This window comes from Coccinella septempunctata, chromosome 1 (assembly GCF_907165205.1).
Source record: "Coccinella septempunctata chromosome 1, icCocSept1.1, whole genome shotgun sequence".
NCBI lineage: Eukaryota > Metazoa > Arthropoda > Insecta > Coleoptera > Coccinellidae > Coccinella > Coccinella septempunctata.
The window spans coordinates 18,502,519-18,522,986 of NC_058189.1; the positions used below are offsets into that span (position 1 = coordinate 18,502,519).

The window sequence follows — 20,468 nt, forward strand, 5'->3', positions numbered from 1 at the left end:
ATAAAAAAATATTGCGTTACCACAGAAACGAACAATAACTCAGTAGAAGTGTCAGTGTGAAGTTTGAGGTCAAAAAAGTGAACCAGAGTTACGCAATGAATTAAAAGAAAGAAGATGTCTACTGAAATTGTGAAAATCGAAAAATTGGAGTATCGAGCCATCATCAAGTCCCTGTATTTAAAAGGGTTAAGAGGTAAGCAGATTTACGAAGATGTGCTTAATACCCTTGGTGATCAATGTCCTTCGTATGCGACCGTGAAAAATTGGACTGCAAGCTTCAAAAGAGGTAAATTTTCCCCATTGAAGATGATGACCGATCGGGAAGGCCAGTTTCTGTGTCAGTCCCCGAAAATATCGATGCAGTTCATGACATGATTTTATCAGACCGTTGAATTGGGCTAAAACGGATATCTGAAGCACTGAATATTTCATACGAACGCGTTCATCATATTGTTCACGACAATTTGGAAATTGCTGCAAAATGGATCCCTGGATGATTGAATGTTGACCAAAAACTTGCAAGGGTAGAAGCATCGTTTTCGATCTGTGCTCGATTTGAAAATGATGTAGACTTCTTAAACCGAATTGTTACTATGTATGAGACTTGGGTACATTTTTACGATCCAGAAACAAAGCAACAATCGATGGAATGGTGACACTCTGGTTCTCCAAGACCTAAGAAGTTTCGTGTCCAAAAATCTGCTGGGAAAAGTTCTTGCTTCAGTTTTTTGAGGTGTTCTGTTTTTGCACCACAACGCCCCTGCACACAAATCTCACGTTGCCATGCAAAAAATTCGTGATTTAGGGTTTGAATTACTAGAACACCCCCCTTATTCACCAGATTTGGCTCCATCCGACCATCATCTGAAACTCTCAGCTGAAAAAAAGTTTAAAAGGTCGTAAATTTTCTTCCAACGAGGAGGTAATAAACGCTGCGGAGGTCTGGTTTGAAGAGCAAGAAGAAACATTTTTTTTGAATGGTCTAGAGACGTTGCTCTCTTATTTTGAGGGAAGGAATTGAATTGAAAAATGAAGATCATATCAATAGGATAACTAAAACTTTGCTCAGAAATACAATTTTTGTGCGATCTGGCGAATAGTTGAATAGTTACTGAGTAAAAAAAAATTGTGGAAATTTTTCATCAATATATTATTACTTATTATATTAATCAATATAATAACAATTATATAATCCTCAGTAAACTTGGCAGAAGTGAAATCCTTTTCATTTCATTCAAAAGCCACAAAACTATGATTTTTTTTAATCTTCAGTATACAGATGTGTATATCCACGATGAAAAATATGAAAATTTTCCATTACCTCAGGAACTTTTCCAAAGTCACAGATTTTGCCCAAATAAGCTGTCAACGAACTTCAATTCAAGAGCAGGAAAAATGGGCGTTCTCTGCTGTGTTTTTCCGACGCAACCATTCCATGAAAGGGTTTCTCATGTATATACAATGATTTATAAATAGGAGTCGGAGCCGTGTAATGATGAATGCCACGTGTGCAGCGTTGCGGCGAGTGACGATTACCAAGCGTTAATTGGTGAAGTTTTTGTAGCGTATCGGTGCCCCGGTGTTGTCACAATGATATTTATTTCTATGGTCGCAACCCGCCAACGCGCGGCATTCACGTGTTACGTCGGCAATTAGCGATTGAGAAACCCACCCCTATGTGATATTCCGCAGTTTCAGGGCCTGCTTTCCGATTTTAATTGGGACGACGGTGGAAAGAGTCATCAACGACTAATTAATTATAGAAGGAGCTTTCGTTAACAGAAGCTGAAGATGATGTCGGGTTTCGAAATTGTGTGTTCAGCATTGACGCGGGGGTATCTTCTGCACGCACTGCTGGTCAAAAGTGTTACAAGATATGCCTTATCTGTGGTAAAACGCCAAATTCAAGAATCATTTTGTTCTTCGTATATTTGCTTCGCAGTATAAAATATTGGGAGGGTTCGAAATTCTAATTTTTATCTGTTGATTATTTCCGATTATGTTACCCTGTTTTAGTCACGTCTTTCTCGACTCAAATAATAAAATATGCTGTTGGTGACAAAATCATTATATTCATGGGATCAAGAAATATAAATATATGTAGTGTAACTGCCTTCCAACATTTTCTTGCAAAAGCCTGAACTTTGGATATTCATGCATACTGAAAAATATACATTTTCTTCATGGGCGCCCGCAGAAATTTTTCTCAGGGGGGGCGAAATATCATCTACGATTAGTTTTACTGAAAAAAAAATTTCCCTAACGGTGTCTATCAGAATCTCAGGGGGGGCCGTGGCCCCCCCTGCGGGCGCCCATGATTTTCTTCCATTAAATATGTACATACATAGGTATGTATACACAGGGTGAGTCTTTGACTCGTACAAATATTTTAACAGTAGATTTTTGAGGTCAAATGAAAGAATTTTTTTCTATACCATATTTTCCGCTTCGATCCTGATATAGCCTCGGATGTAGCCATTTTAAGTTTTCCTAATGAGCTGTGCCACCTCCGGAAAAACAAAATTACCTTCAGAATAACTAGCTAAATCTGTGTCACTACACATCTGTAGATCTTTCAAATGAGTTGCATTCGGTAAAAGTACCTACCCTATTTGTCAATTGTCATAGATACTTTTTAATTTTTGAACATCAAAATACTCGAATGATATTTTAATATCTACAATATATCAGACGGTAGCGAACATATTCAATGAAAGTTAATTTATATAATGTTTCATCTGAATCTAAGCAACTTATATTTCAGCTTAATGTTTCCACAATCATCCACAATCAGAGTGTGAATGAAAAGGGTGACAAAGAATTTCCTTCTATTGGAAAACCCAAAAAAATAGTGGCATTTGAGAATTTTATTTCTGGGTGAACGAATGCAAAAAGTTACAGGATTTTCGATGAATGTCATCGTAGAATAAGTCCCGGATTTTTTTTTCATTTGACTTGTCCTATACATTGTAAATGTCTTAAGGGATCAATAAATATAATATTACATATTATCATTATCAAAGTATTAAACATAAACAGCCATAAATAAGAGCCAGTTGTCCTGTTGATTGTTAATTTCTGTGCAATTTTGGTTTAAAGGTGAAGTTCCTCATACCTTGAAACTTTATTTAGTCATTTAGACTTCCATTGATGCAAGATGATTTTTTGTTGAAGAATTTGACATTCTTGTAATTATCCGTTAATTCCTTCGAGAGATGCGCATTCCCTACCACTGCATCCGATGCATTGCATCTTCAGGTTAATTTTTTTGAAATCTACAACTGTTGTAACGTCTTCAACCTATAGCCAAAGAAGAAAACCAACATTAACTCTCCTCAAGCTACTGCATTTTATGAGTCAATAATTCAATTTTTTTCCATAGCAAAAATAAATATATTTAAAAACTGATCTCTTGTATTTTCCATGCAAATAACTAGATTTGGTATGCCTTCAATCAGTTTGTATAAACTTCAATTACGTTCGTCACATATTTTCCGAAGTGATTCGACATTGTAATAAAATACGTATTTACCGAGAATTTTACGTAGAACGGACAACAAAGCGCTGATTTAAAACCCAAAAATGTTGTGACAAGCGTCATAACCCCACATTTTCGTACTATACAGAGTTGAATGTGTCAAATTTCCATGGCCAACCGAGTGCTTAGATAAAAGTGAATATAGTATAGTCTTTACCTGATTCTTGCGATTCCTAATTCAATTTCGTGTACAAAAACTGAAAGGTCCATCATCATTTACTTATCAATTTTGAAATTTATATGTTGGATCCCTTCACTGAGCAGCAGCATTATTGAATAAGAAGATCCAAATTACAAAAAAAATACTGCAATTACTACAAGTTATACGAACAGTTAGGTATTATTTTATTCTAGCAGGTTCGAAAAGTTACTACGGTTAGGTTAGGTTAGGTTAGGTTAGGTTAGGTTAGGTTAGGTTAGGTTTCACACAATCCCCCAACACCTCCAGAGCTGGTAACCATCATTAATTGATAGGCTTGTTCATAGAGTAGTTCACAACGGTTTAGAACTGTACAGAGCAAGCGCAAATGGATTTTCGCTACCCTAAAATGGAATTGCGCTTGCTCTGTACAGTTCACAACCGTTGCAAACCACTCTACGAACAAACCTGATATCGACCCGCATATTTTTTTCAATAACTGAATATTTTTGGCAATGCTGCCGTATCTACAGCAGTATAGTATAGTAGTTTATTTCAATAATTTTTGTTTTTCAGGTCTCAGTCGACCCCCCATGTACCCATTCTCCACCGGACAGTATCCATACCCTATGCTCAGCCCCGAAATGTCGCAGGTGGCAGCCTCATGGTAAGTTAGTCAGAATAATGAACCAATTACAGCCGAAACTGGATTAATCGTTGTCCTCAGCCCTTTGATTACGATTGCATTACTTTCGCGCTGCTTAGCCTGCATTCAATTCAGTTTAGCTGATGAAGTTTATGCCCCGCTTCATATTTATGACAATCTGATTTGGTGGTCCTCAAGACGAAGAAGCCGATTGCTTATGCAAATACATATTATTGTTATTTATATAAGATCTGGTGCAGCTCGAAATTCGAAGTGGGTCAGAAATCAAGGGGCTCAAGTATATATTTTTTCAAAATCGAGTTGAGTGGATAAATCAAAACTTAATATGAACATTTAATTGGTGGCAAAGAGATCCAAGCATAAAACAATCTTAGTGTTGTCATTTATCAAAAAGAATTTTTACTACTTACCATATTTTAGGTGTTGTTTAGAGCTAAAGGGATCCAAGTATATTTGGATCCTATCTAAAAAAAATATGTAAGACTTTTTTTAAATTTGTTCAACAACTCTGTAACAAACTAAATAGCCCTGAAAGAAAAATAATACCCAAAATTTTCCCGATTGCATACCAAAGTTTATGAAACCTGAAATAAATAATGTGTGCTGCATAACTCATGCATTTTTGGTTGCTTAGGATTGTTCTTGGGTAATAATTTTACAAATTAAAATATCTCAATAGTTTGTTTTTTAGTACCCGGACCCCTTGGCTTCTGACCCCCTCAATTGATTTTTTCACAGATCTAAAAAATTTCATCGCCTACCCCTTATTTGTGGAAGTTCCAATTCTCATTGAATTTCTTATTATAACAACAAATAATTCTTCTTTGATATAAATGAAAATTCCATTTGAAAATCATTGGGCAATGGCTAGGGTTAGAGAGAAATTAGGATATAAATTTCTTATTATATATGTAAAATATTTATTCAATTGTTCATTTTATCTCACGTTTTTATCAGCATCCGACTTTATATCGGGTGTCCGCACGTCCAAAAATGCCCTCCTTCATGAAAGAGTTCCATTTAATCATGACCCCCGAAAACCTTTATTTTTGCGATTATTTTCCCAAATTTTGGCAAATATTTTCGATACATTTGTCAAAATGACCATCAGACTGTATCTGTATCAGTATCAGTCATAAAACCATTTTTAAGAATTATTATTGTGTTATTCTTGAATATAATAAAATGTGGTTAGTTTTTTTTCATTTTCGCCCCTAAGCCAATTACAATTTTTCGTTCTTTTGTATACCGATTTTTTCAATCTTTACCTTGAGTAATCCTCAGGTTAATTAACACAGCTAACTGTGTTAATTAACCTCTTTCACAGTATTTATTGTTTTTTCTGTACTGAGACAATATTTTATGTAAAAAAACAACCACAAATAAAACAAATAAAATTTTATCTGAAATGGAACTTCGTAATAATTAAAATGCGAATGTTTTTAAAAATTTTTTCCGCAAACTTTTGCAAAAATCACTTAAAATCTGGAAATTTTTTTATATCACTTTTATTGATATAGAAATCCAACCTTTTTTGCAATAGATATCAATTTTTCTGTTAAAAAAACCAAAAAACATGTGTCTATAATAAACTACACTATTATCTGAATATGTAACACAAAAATCAGTCTTAATCGTAGATGAAACAAAAGATTATTCATTTCAATACAAGTTCTATAAGATCGGTGATTGAAGCAACAGGGAGCGTTCAGATTTTCCAATAAGAACCCATTGATCCACCGCAGAATTAAAATTGAAAGTCCAACTTTTTTGCTCTCAAAAATATTTAATATTCGTGATTTTTTTTATTTCATGATTTTTATAATCACACACTTTTTTAATGAAATAATTATAAATTCATTATGCCCATTCCAGTTCCAGTTGAATGGTATAATTTATCGCCCCATTGCAGGTTATTTTGTTCGTTTTTTATTATAGATAGCGTGGAAGCTTTGATATCATTAAGATATTTTTCCTGAAAGTCGTTATATCTTACTGACCATGACAATTACATATGTATGTTAAAATGATTCATATTAAAAATATATCAAATATGAGAGACTATCGATTTCCGGATGGAAAAATAGGTTGCACTTATTGGAAAATGTGTGAAATTCAAGAAACGTCAGTTTCCTTTTCCACCAGACTAAGTTTATGAGCAATCTTATCATCTCTTATTTTCAGGCATACGCCTAGCATGTACCCCTTGTCGCCGGGATCTGGTTTCCGTAGTCCGTATCCGACGAGCCTACCCATTCCGAGTTCTGGACTCAGCAGCGATTTCTATAGATTTTCACCAACTGGACTGATACCTCCCCATGCTGGCCTGTCGCCTCATCCGCCGCATCACCTTGCATCTCACCCTGCTATCGTCACTGCAGGACCGAAACAGGAATTGCCAGAGATGAACCACAGGTGAGCAATAAAATGATCAAACTTTTAAGTCCTGTACGATCAGAGATCTAAAAGGCAAAACGGAATTGTGGATGTAGTCAAGTGCTGAAAAAGATGAGATTGTTTTACGAAGTGGCGAAGGCCAAAAATAAAAAACCCGAAGATAAACATATATATAAAAATATTTTCATAGAATATTTCAGGTATGGGTAAATTCTGTACTACGAACGGACTTTTTTGAAAATATTTTATTCGTCTCATTCTATAGGAAACAAAGTGAACTATGATAATTTTATAAGAATATAATGAAATATATACAGAATTAAAATCTTAATTGAGAAAAAAATAAATGAAAAATAAAACATGGCGCAATGGAATCAAAATAATCTCCAACTTCAATTTAAAACAAATTTTAGTGGAAAATAGTAGATCATACATTAGTGAAAGTAATTTTTCAATGTAGATTGGCAAATCTTTGCTCAGTCTTAAGAATTTCGTCATTTGTGCAAATCCCACTACAATTGAATAAGTATTAGCTTGAAATCTATATTGTTGAAAAATGGAAATAATGACATACGCAAATTCACAGCTTTTATTTGAACGCCGATCGATATTTCATTATTTTGCTTTCACAATTTATTCTCACCCCAACAAAGATCAACCGATGACCCTCGGAAGTTCGGACGTTAATTGAAAGCTGGGAAGATCAAAAGAGTCCCTAGAAGAATAGGTATTACATGAGAATAATTATAAAAATGCGCCCATATGAGCTCTGGCATCGGTGAAATTACACCTTCCAACGTTAGAACGGATTCGTATTGCTAATGGGATCCGTTTTCCTCCATTTTCAAGGGGATGAAACGTCGCGTAAAAAGCGGATGAACAAACAGCGTTCAAATGAAAACTAAACAAGAGATCCTAGAATCGGGAAAATGCGGAAATGCGAACAGTCCGACCCAGGGACGTAATGAGGGGAGGGTGTAAGGGGTGACTTACATTTTTTGAAAATTTATTCGGTTCCAACCATATACTACTGAATATTATGTTTTTCATTCGTTATCTAAATTAAAGATAGATGAAGTCCTAATATGCATCATACCCAACAGCTTTTCTTCGTGAAGAAATTTGCATTAGCAAACGAAGTGTTTAAAAAATAGTAGTTTCGGTGATGTATCTTCAGGTAAATTGTAAATTCAGTTTACTTCAACCCTTCTGAATATGCCATCGTTGTAGCGAAATACGTGTGGTGGTTTATTAACTCGTTTATTACTCGTCCTTGTGAAAATCGGTTTTCATCTTGCTAATATTTTATTGATTTTCATGAGGGCGGATTAGGTCACTTGAAATATTCTCGCAATTTCATTTTAATCATCAAATTTCAAATATGTCACCCTTGAAAAAACAAAATAACCTTCAGAATAACTAGCTAAATCTGTGACACTAAACATCTGTGGATCTTTGAAACAGAGTTTTATTCAGCAAATGTACCCAATTTTTCAAATTTCACACAAACTTTTTAATTTTTGAACATCAAATTACCCGAAAACGGCGTATTATACGACAAAATATGAAGAATACTTTTATTCCACAAAACGTTCAAATATTCATTAGATAGCGTCAAACTTAGTTTCAAGAGTGCGGTTCTTTGAATTTTTGGTAATGGTCATAATGAGAAAACTGAAAGACGTGGGTGATATTTTTTTTTATTAAAAGATTTATCAAATAAATGAAAAACTATATTCCGAAATTCATTTCATTCGATAAAACCATTTGTGAGATAGAACTGGAAATAACATATTTTTAAGGTTTTTGAACAGCCTGTATCTTTTAAACCCAGCCGATTGGGAAAAAATGGTAAAGGAAAAAAACGCTTCTTTCAACCTCAAGAATCTCTTGTTGAAATATTTGTACGACTCAGAGATTCACACTGTATATTAAACTAAACATGAATTTTTAAGATCAGAGAACGGATACTCATCTTAATATGTAGTATTCCAATAAGAAAATGTCAAAAAGGATTGAAATTTATTCAATATATTGTTTATATTATACTTGTCAATGGTTTATTTTTTTTGGTTCAATTAACGTTTCCTACTATTAACAGTGCTTCAGGTATCACTCGAAATAAGAACGTATAGTAGGGAATACTCCTACTGACGAAAATGATGTATTTTTCATGAAATATCTTTGAAACTTCATATTTTGAAATAACCATTCCAACCAATTATTTCAAGTAGGTACTTAAAAATAAGAAATAAAAATGGGTGTTTAAAATTTAAAGCGTTTCGTTTCTATTCCATAAGTTGGCAACATCGACTGAAATATGCATTGTTAATAAAGGACAAAAAATACATTATATTGATGAGATAGACAAAGATGGCTGTCTATGAAGTCTACGAGGAAGGTCGTAAAATTTTATGGGATTTTTAGGGCCGGTTGCTGTTCAGACAGGCCAGTGGGTACGCGCCTTATGATGGCTATAAATCAACAGCTGTTATTTTATAAACAAGACATTGTTCTTTTAATTGTCTAGTAGGCGCTATTGCCAAATCGTAAACTAGGAACGAAGCGATTTAAATTTTAAAACCTCATATTTGAAGAATGATTTTGAATAGTTTCCGGGGGTGCGTTTGAAAAATTCATGAATGAAACTAATAATTATTCAGTTTGAACTTGCACTGATAACCCAAATTGAGGAGAATTCCCCAAAGGTGAATTCAAATTTTTCATATTAGAATGAATCTTTCCAATGGGGAATTCTCCTCAATTTGGGTTATCACTTCATATGCAAGTTTAAGCTGAATAAGTATGAGTTTAATTCATGATTTTTTCAAATTCACCGCGGAAAGTATTCAAAATCATCCTTCAAATATGGGGTTTTAAAATTTAAATCGCTTTGTGCGGAGTTTAATATTTGGCAACAGCGCATACAAGACAATGAAAAGAACAATGTCCGATCAGCTTGTTTATAAAATAACAGCTGTTGATGTACAGGCGCGTAATTACTGGCGAGCTTCAACTGCAACCGGCCATAAAAATCCCATAAAATTTTACGACTTTCCTCGTTCGTCGCAGACTTCATAGACAGCCATCTTTGTCTATCTCATCAAGATAAAGTATTTGTTGTCCTTTATTATCAAGGCATATTTCAGTCGACGTTGCCAGCTTGTACAATTCTCACAAAACGCTTTAAACTTTGAATACCCATTTTTATTTTTCATTTTTAAGTGCTTAAAATAATTTTTTTTTTTGGGAAACGTTTGAAATGGTTATTTCAAAATGTGACGTTTCAAAGATATTTCATAAAAAATATGTACATCATTTTCGTCAGAAGGAGTATTCCCTATTGTATAATATTCCATAGGTCGTTTTCATTTGTTAAGTTGAAGCCCAAAATACTCTTTTCCTCCCACGTTTTCTCGTTATCTGAGGATATTCCATATCGGTTTGTATTGTTTTTCTCCCTTACAAATGAAACTTATCGATTGACGCCTCCATCGCAAAGATTGCAGCTTCCCAACTATATCACCCTTCGGCACCGCCAACCCTGTCCCACGCGAATTCCACCCCACCCACAATTCGCAGATCAACGTCGGCGGCGGAAAGCAACCCTTCAGCTCCTGAGAGAGATCTCGTTGCCGGGCAACTGCCGGCCAATGGCCGCGCCCGGCGGATCTTGGACTCTGCTTTTTACATGGCCGCCCGCCGCCGCCGTCATCGGATGCGAGTGGCGGACAAGCGAGCGGAAACCAATTTAAATTCGGCCCCCGGGGCGCCTCGTCGGACGCGACCGGAACGCCGGTGGCCCCCTTCAAGCGGCGCTCGAATTTGCAGGAAAAAAAACGCGGAATTCCTGTAATGAGGAAGGATGGATGTCCCGAGGGTGGCGGTTTCGGATCAGTCTCTTCGGTAACTTTTTTTTGGCTATCCGTATTTCCGCTCTATCAGATAATTTCTGCTCTTTTACAAAAAAAAAATTGCTTTTTAAAATTATGCAGGGTGTTTCCAAATTTGACGTGAACCTTGGAGGAGGTGTTAGTATCACTCATTTGCTGTCGTTTGAGCCATATTTATTGATAACCAAAAATCAACAGTTTCCGAGATATTGTTTTTCGAAAAATTCCTCACCTCACTTCATTTTTCGTCAAGTTTTTCTGCGTTGACCATGTGTGATTATAATTTTGGATTATTTTCATCAGAAAAAGATATGATACGTATGAAAAAAGCAAAACTATCCTTATTACATGTTGTATTAATGTGATTTAAAAGTTGGTATATGAAGAACAGAAAAATCAATTTGCCTGAAACATTCAAATTTCAAAATTCATGTATGAAAAAATTATTTTTAAAACTTGCCTAATTCCTTCTTTATTTCCTAAAAAAGTTTTCGTTAGAATGCAAGCACTAGTTTCGTTTCAGCAGATTCTGATTCGAAAAGGGATAAAAGCAAAGATGGAAAAGTAATGAATTAAATATTTTTTTATTGCAATTAAACTCAAAATTTCATTAGAAAATGTATTCATAAATTATGTTCGAAATGACCTCCACCATTCCTCATACAAGCACGTGACGAAAAAGTAAGGTGTGAAATTTTTTGAAAAACACAAGAACTCAAATATCTCGGAAACTGTTAATTTTTAGTTATCAATAAATATGGCTCAAACGACAGCAATAGAGCTAACACCTCCTCCAAGCTTCACGTCTAATTTGGAAACACCCTGTATATGTCGATACCTATATTACTTTTATACTCAAGGCAAAATCGCCATTTTAGTGAAATTGTCCACTAACAAAAAATCTTCATCTCTATGGTACGAATTAAAACTTAATTTTTTAGCTGAAACAAACAACTCCAATAAAATCATGTAATTCATTCAACACTCAATTTTAATAAATATCGAGCAGAATTTCTATAATCAATTTTAAAACAACTCATAAAGTTCTCAAATTGATTACCATTACTCAGTAAACAAATTCGACATCTTTTCAGAATTCACTTTATTCGGTAGCATAACGCGGGAAACGTCTCTGATTGCGTTCCTGACTCTCTGCTTCAAATCAGCCTGATTGTAATCTTGAAAATTTTATTTTTAACATATTCCCATAAGAAAAAATCCAAACGATTGAGGTTTGGTGATCTTGCTGGCCTGACAATAGGACCATGTGTTCCCATCCACTGGTTGTCTATGAACAAATGCGAAGGACTTAGGGGGATGATTCCTAATTTTTTTCGAAATCGACCTCCTTTCCAAGACTCCTACAGTCTTTGGAAGGCTATGGTGAGTTGACAGTATTTAATTTTTTTTACGGGTTCTAAGTCATAAAACTGTACATAATATGAAGCACTAAGTAGATGTTACTCACACAATTTTTTTAGATCTCATAACTTTATTATTGGGGGTTAGAAATAACAACCCCCTTATGATTTTCCTTCAAAATTTGTTTTCGGGGGATAGATTTTCGAAAAATAAAATTCTCTTATGGTTTTCCATTCAATTCTGGAGAAAATAGTCTCTTGCAAAATTTCGATACAGTCGATCTTTTCTCGTAATAAATAGAAACTTACAAGTAGTTCTGATCACCTTTCATTCCATTTCATCGTATAAGTGTTCCCTAGAATTACTACCTCCAGCTAAAATACAACCCCTAATAATAAAGTTATGAGATCTAAAAAAATTTTGTAAGAGACTAAGTTCGACATCCAATTTGAAAATCTTCAAAAGAATTCTTCTCCTGTGATCCTTATTCTCTGAGTGAATTCTTAGATTTCTGTAAGAATTTAATGAATGATTTTTGATTGTACTTATTTGTATTCTGACTAATTCAACTTCTATTGTACTTAGTAGCAATGAGTTATTGAATTAAACATTATTATCATTATTATTACACCTACTTAGTGCTTCATATTACGTATAGTTTTATGACTCGGTGTTTTTTAGAACCCGTAAAAAAAATTAAAGACTGTCAACTCGTCATCATCTCCAAATATGAATATATGAAACTGAATAGTTAGTTATTATTTCATTTTTATGTGACGTATATATACAGTAAGTCTTTGACTCGTACAAATATTTCAACACTAGATTCTTGAGGACACAAGAAACACTTTTTTCCTACACCATTTTTTTCGATTCATCCCTGATAAAGAGATATAGCCATTTTAGTTCTCATTAGGAACTGTGCCACAGTGCTGAAGGAAAAAAGTTTATTTTTGACCTCAAAAATCTACTGTTGAAATATTTGTACGGGTCAAAACTCACACTGTATTTTTGATAAGGTAATTTTTTTTGTATGATATGAGATCAATCATCATCAATCAATGTGTTGAAAAAACAATAAATCGAACTGCAAAAAATTCAACTAAAGGGGATAAAACAGGAATGCATAAAATTCAATTCAAACAATGAACACTTGTTTCCATTTTAGCGAAAGATGAAATTTATTGCGATAGGACTGCGATTTGAATGTACATATATACCAGAGGGAAATGCAATTATTGTAAAAACAATAGACGCAGGAGGAAAGAATGCGATTATTAAAAAAACAATCTAAAGCCGACTGCAAAATTATTCAACTGTAATATTAAATTTAAGAAATGTAGAATTTCTGGGAAAAATGAAATTCACTCAAATGTAAATGTGGCTGTAATCTTATAAGGTAGACGCAGAAGGCCTATAAAACCATTTTATTTATTTCTTCTTGCACAATATGCCGCTATGATTATAGTAGTTTAGTATTTATTCTGTTTGAATGTCTAATCTTGAGATTTTTCATATTTTCGTCGCTCATCTCATCTCAAGTGATGAATGATATGATTGTTGAATGAAATAATATTCTTTTCGTGTTCAATTCTCTAAAAAAGAAATAGCTTTAGAAATAAATAACTCGATATTGATAAAATGAGTACCTATTAGGTATATCGATAGGATTAAATCAACTAATTTCCACTTTCATGAGTAGTAAGTTTTTTTTCCCAGTAATTTGAAAATTACTGTTGTAGTTGTCAAATACTTTTCCGGTCATTCTGATAATTGTTGCAATTCTACAAAAATATATAAAAAAAAAATTACTCCATCTCAATCTCAACTCCATACATACTCCATCTCAATCTCAACTCCATACATACTCCATCTCAAAAATGGAGGGAGCAGTGTCCACACCCTGTCAACTACATGCATGGAGTTATTAAAAAATTTATGAACATGTCATTCATCTCATTTGCACTTTATCGAATATTTCCTGAAATTATGTTGCTGGATTGGTCCTCTAATTATAAGCCCCGTGATAATGTTTTTAAGGTTCATTCGCCCGAATAGAAATGGTCAAGAGGAAAGATTTCCAATTTTCTCTCTAATTTTTCCCGATAACTTTGATGCCATGTTCTTCCAATTAATTGCTCGAAATGTTATTTGCTCATTCGTTTCGTATCCTCAAAGGAAAAGAAACCTCGAAACTGATACCCAATTAGTTATCCTGGTAATTCCTGATGATTCCCCCCAGGCAAGAGAAATTCTTTCAGAATACGATGATGCATATGATCAATTTTTATCTTTTATTTGTTTTTGTTTCACTTTGTGTTGCTTTGGATCACGCAGTGGCTAATTGGCTTGAAGTTAATTCGTCTTCTTCTAGCGGTTATGTGAATATTGCGTGAATAAATAATGATGCTGTTTGTGTCCTCGTCAACTTTATCACCAAGTTTCTTCCAATTGAGGTTCGTATAAAACCAGACAACAATTTTTATACTACTAAAAATAAAAATTATCAATATATTGTTTATTCTCGATTCAATGTTTCAATAATTATTCTAATTCTTGGTCGCCTCTGTCATAGAACAATATTCACGAAGTGATAATGAGCGTTAAAAATATTGGTCGTCAAGTAGACTGTGGTTAGAAAATACAAAGTTCTGTTTCCTTGCATATTGGCTTATTCAAACTCAACAAAACCGCTTGAAAACTGATTTTACAGTTCTAATTTCATTAAAAAGTAGCGAAATTTAAAATTCTTGTCAAACAGTTCTATTATTTCACTTCCAATGGTGCTTGTAAAATTCTAAATCACCACTTTTCATTTGAAATGCTTCCACCATATTGATATTATCATTTCTTAAAGATTGCAAGTCTAGTAATGCATGCACAATTTCAGTTATGCCAGAAATGCCAGAAATTCAATCTGATACTTTCTTTGCTCAGGTTTCTCGGCCCTTTCAAAATAAAAAAATCCGCATTGCCTTCCTTTCAACTTGCACCAGAAAATTCATGTATAACAACGTCTCCTAACCTTAAATTATGGAAAAAATTAGTAATATTGTTTTTCAACTAAATAACACTGATATGAATACTCAATCGGTTTTTTTAATAATTATTTTTCTAGTAGTAAAACTCAATATATTACTTGAATATGTACTTGAATACTAGGTTAGTGATTTGGCCGCTAGGCGGCGTTTAGATTTTTGGCATTAGAATTTTGCCAATTTCTAAACATGTTTCTCGACCATAAAGTCTCTAATAGTCTCTAAACAGATCCGTCACATAAGACATAAACAACTAGTTTGATTTCCGGCGATAATAACGAACTCTTGTTTGGGAGAAAAAATATTATCAGATTCGGGCAAATTATATAATATTATACAATTATGTATAATATATGTTATTTAATTATATATAATATTATATAGTTATGTATAATGTATGTCATCTATTTCTTTATGATTTGATATAATTTAAATACTTTAGGGAGCTTTTGGAACAAGCTGCTCCATCTATGCTCCCAAGAGAGAACTTCCTTTTAAAAGGTTAGATGATGCAGTAGGAACCTGGTTTGCACAGGACACGCCTAGTTATTCCGACTTGCGCATGGAGAAGTAGATTTCCTCCTCAAAATTACAGATCCCTGGCGAGTGGCGACTGTGGCGAGCTTACAGTAGTATGTTAGTGGTTCTTGTGCGCCAATATGCGCGGCTGTTGGGTTCAGTAAAAACATCGATTTCACTGAGTTCTTCATTGAAATCGATAGTCATTCTTACGTATTTTCGAATGAAGCATTATATTCTGTGATTATTGCGTGGTTTTTCGTTGATAATTTGTGTTGTTTTGGCGTCCGAGTGCCGGATCAGCTGGAGATATGGAACTGAAGGATTAGCCGGAATATCAACACTAGAAATGGAAAATAACACAGATAAGTTCTGACAATAATTGGTAGAAAAGTATAATATTTATGCTAACCTCCAAATATCAGCTGTCTCGTAAATATAAATACGATTGAAATGGATGCTCTCACGCAGGACTTCTACTTGAGATTTGATTTTAGTTATGACGATTGGCGAAAGTGGAGAAATGATTTCGAATATTTTCTCAACTTAGAACAGAATCTTACATATGAAGATGATGTGAAATTGTCAGTTTTGATGGATTATTTAGGAGACGAAGGGTTAGATATATTCGGTTTTTTCGAAAATTGGCAAAAGAGCAGTTTCGAACATGTAATGGAAGCATTCGATACATATTTTTCGAATGACAAGAACATTATTGAAGAAACCTTCAAGTTTCGCGAAATGGTTCAAGAAGAAGACGAATTAATAGATAGTTTTTTCGAAAGAATAGACAAACAAGCAGATTTATGTGATTTTGAATTATATAAAAATGAGAGCTTCAAAAGAAGAATGCTCAGAGATCAACTTGTCTATGGAATACGCAACGAAGATACACGAAACCGATTAAAAAAATTGAAAAACCCTCGGATAGAAGAAATACTGGAATATTGTCGAAGAATAGAAGGCACTGATGTTAGTGAGCTGAAATTGTTAGAGTTGAAACATGAAGAAATAGAGCTGGATGATACCGATGAAAATTGTGATGATGTATATGATCACGTAGAAACCGATGAATTTGAAGAGGAAGAAGATTTGAAACCTTTTTTCGATGATGGGTAGGTTACACGCCCTCTTGCTCCTCGTTTTCCCTAGTTTAGATGTTTGAATATAATACACTTACTTATTCTACAAGCAATCCTGTAGATTCTATAATCATAAATATTATATGATTCACGACGCTGAAATATGTTATCCTGTGAACACATTGGAGCTAAAGATAGAACATTTATTGCTGGCAACGCAAGGTCTACGTGTTTGTGTCGAAAGTCGCTTTGATCCTACCGACTGCTGCTCTAGACGCTTGGCCTTTTGAACATGCCGCCGGTCGCATAACTGCATTTTTTATTAGGCTGCCGGTTCTTTGTTTCCTTACCGCCAGTAGGTGGAGAATCAGAGGCGAAATCATACAAACGTTTCGCAAGAGAGAATTGGGATGTCATCATGATATGGCATGGGATGTCGGTATCACAATATTTTGAATTTTGAAATATGTATTTCCTAGTTGCAGAGTTTTTCTACTCATTACATTGTGTATCTACTGAATGCTTCTTCGGTTTGCTGAATAAATAAATATAGCCTCCAATTGTGTCGTCTTTTGAAAGATCAGGATATTTTTATGAAGGTTTTTAACCTGGGTTTAAAATGGTAATAGAAATTATCCAACTGTGATGGTTATTAAATGCTACATAAAGGGTTTGCTTTCTCAGACTAGATTTAAGGTGCCGTGGCTAGCTTATCTGATGGCGGAGCCTCAAGTTGTTTGGGTATTGCGTACGCCCGGTTTCCGATAAGAGGATGAGAAAATACCATTTTTTCGAAAATAATATAAAGGCGAATTATTCATCAACAATTATCATCATACCTGCGAACAAAAGATTCAGAGTTGAAAAAACGCCAGCGAAAATAAATCTGAAATTCTAAAAAAGTTGAGTTGCTATGGCGATATACAGAGTGATTTATTAAGGGTGGAGAGCGGCCGTATCTCGGAAACCGTATGTCCTATATGACTTCGGGAAAAAAATTCTACAGACTCTGACCGAGAAAACTGATTTAAGTCAATTGTTCTCCACTTTCAAAATATGTCTGATTTCTGATTGATGTTTTATAAAATAAACCCTGATGATGTTTGGTGAAAAGTTATGAAATTAGAAACTACTTTTTCTACTTCACATAATTAGTTCATTCAGATCATTTTTACACCTTTTTTTTCAATGGTGCTAGAAAAATTACTGTAGCTTCCTTGAACGTAAACCGAGATTCATAAACTTTGTCATTTGAAGATGTAGATTCAAGAAAAAGATAACAACATATTGAATGTTTCATTTGGAAACTAGGGCGCGTCATGGAGCTCATTCTATTTTCGATGTCTTACTAGGAAATTTCAAATGCCATCTTTAACCTACTGATAGAAATTCAAATAGCGTAACTTTTTGACCTTTCAAAAATCCAAATTCTCTTGTATTTCCGAAGATATCGGCACTCAATTATGGTCACCATCCTTAATGAATCACACGGTACAAACCAATTGCCAATTTTATATTCAACATGGACATTTTGATTTGTTTGAGCTCTGAAACTTTTGAAAAAACAAAAACGATATAAAATTAGGTACAAATAGTTGAAATTAAATCGAACTAATTATTTTTTCACATTTCACATACGATGCCCTTTATGTTGATTTCGAAAGCATATTGGATCTTCGAATAAATTTTTGAATTCTGACCTGCAAACTGAAAAATCAAATTTTTTCTGAAATATTATAAGCCGTCCCAAAAACGGAACACTGGATGACGTTGATAAAAGACTAGCCGACCAGCTTGATCAGCTATAACTCGTAAAAAAAGAGAAAGCAGCCACCGCAGTGCCTGCCAGTACCAGATCCAGTCGTAGGTACCACGGTACGAAGACTGTGTTGTTTGAAGGTCTGGCTGGTATTTTTATGACAGAAGTACATATTTTCAGGCTACTGGCAACGATGTTTTCAAAAGGCCGACAAACGAGCCGACCAAATTACGGCCCACGTTGTTGGAGGTGTGCACCCAACGTTGGGACAAAGAGTATCAACTCTTTGGTTGGGATGTACGTCTGCATTCAGCATAAGAGTAGCTATATTCGGGTTCGAATTACGGACAGTCCAAGAATTGTTCTAGAACTGCACAAGAACTGTTGCGCCCTAGTTTCGAATCCTAGAACTGCTCGAGGATGGTTCTCATTTCATGAAAACCCGAACGCAAAACAAACGTCATATATGGCGCGTAAAATATGAAAAAGATTCAAATCTCAATATCTGTTATATGTGGTTATTTTGAAAATACTCAAGGGTTTTTTGCCATCTATTGTTCGATATCTTTTGTGAAAACCCTCCATAGTAAAAATTCTTTCGTCCAAATTATCTTGTTGAACTTCTTTTCTTGAAAATATCTTGTTAAAACTCTTTTGTTGAAATTATCTTATTGAAATCTTGTTTATTTGAATATAATGGTACTCCTCAACGTAACCTTCATTTTCAGGCTACTATTAGTTCTAATAAAATTTCAGGAATAAACAAGTTTATTACGATATTTTCAGCAAATCCGGCAAGGAACTCTTCTCACTGTTCGAAGAGGACGATGAAGAACTATTACTATCAAATAAATGCATGAACTCCATAATTCGCAAAATTATTGAAACAGAATATAAAAATAAATAGAACACAATTGGAACTTTCACAAACAAAATTTGGTTCATCGTCAGATTACCTGTTCAAAAATTAAGGTTAGGTTAGGTTGTTATCAACAATTTCTCTTTTATGGACATGAGTCGAGAATATCCCAGATCACTTCTCAGAAACTGAATTTGGGTAGTTCTAGGATCGTCCCAGGATGATTCTGATAAAACCCAAACAGGAATAAGTTAATCCTAGAACAGTCCAAAAAAACCCGAACAAGAATATTCTAATGCGCAAACTCCTGACAGTTCTAGAACGGTTCTTATTCGAAGTCGAATACAGCTTATATTGCATTTGTTACTTTGAATTCTACACATGTGAATTGGTTGGTCGACTAAGCTCAGAATGCAGAACCAACAACTTGACCTAGGAAATCACCTAGGAAATCCATAAAAAATGCGGACACGTTCAGCGTTCATCTCTATTTTGAAATAAATCTATGGAATTTTTATAGAAAAACCAAGTGCTATCCGAAAACGATTTTGAAGATTGAAAATCGATAAATTGAGCAGAATTCAATGTGAGATACATACTGTGAAAAATGAAAGAGAACATATGCAGCGTTTCTTTACTCGAATCCTTGGGCCCGGATATCAGAATATAAATTAATCGTTTGTGAAATCTCAATTTCGAAATAAAAAATTTTTTTCCGAGGGAGATGGGGATTTTTTTTCGATCTTGTTCAAAGTTGTTGGTGGAAAGTGAACAGTGGCGTAGCTTGCCTTAGAGGGGCCCTGTATCAAAATGTGTTGAGGGGCCCTAAGGAAAGGTGAAGTAAAACTAAAAGTAGCAAAAAATGTTCGATTAGTATCGAAATGATTATATGTACTTATAATTGAAAGTTCTAACTCATACTTGGTGCTGGGAGCGAAATAATCTACAAACAAATAACATACAAACAATATAAAATAATATACAAACAACATAAAATGATAAATAAGCAAATAATAAACAAACAATACAAAAAATTAAAGATACACTTTTCTAACCTTTATTTCAGCAAATCTATTTATCCAATCAGCCATAGCTGATAACGATTTCAGTTTTTTAAGTTGTTCCCCCTCTATTGACAATAACGACATGTCTGAAAGCCGTTCCTGTCCCATAGAAGTCCTGAGATAATTTTTTATGAGTTTTAATTTTGAAAAA

General features: G+C 34.2%; 1 protein-coding gene across 6 annotated transcripts in view; it reads left to right on the top strand.

The window, feature by feature from the left end:
- LOC123323004 (protein pangolin, isoforms A/H/I/S) overlaps positions 1-20,468 on the top strand; it is a 329,222-nt gene that overhangs the window by 294,091 nt on the left and 14,663 nt on the right. For 5 of the 6 annotated variants that reach the window (XM_044911176.1, XM_044911177.1, XM_044911170.1 and 2 more), the window contains exons 5-6: positions 4,254-4,344; positions 6,529-6,759. In XM_044911176.1, the coding sequence (XP_044767111.1) occupies positions 4,254-4,344; positions 6,529-6,759 (322 nt within the window). Of the gene's footprint in view, positions 1-4,253; positions 4,345-6,528; positions 6,760-15,893; positions 16,669-20,468 lie in introns of those variants that run through there. The other variant, XM_044911175.1, reaches the window with a different exon arrangement.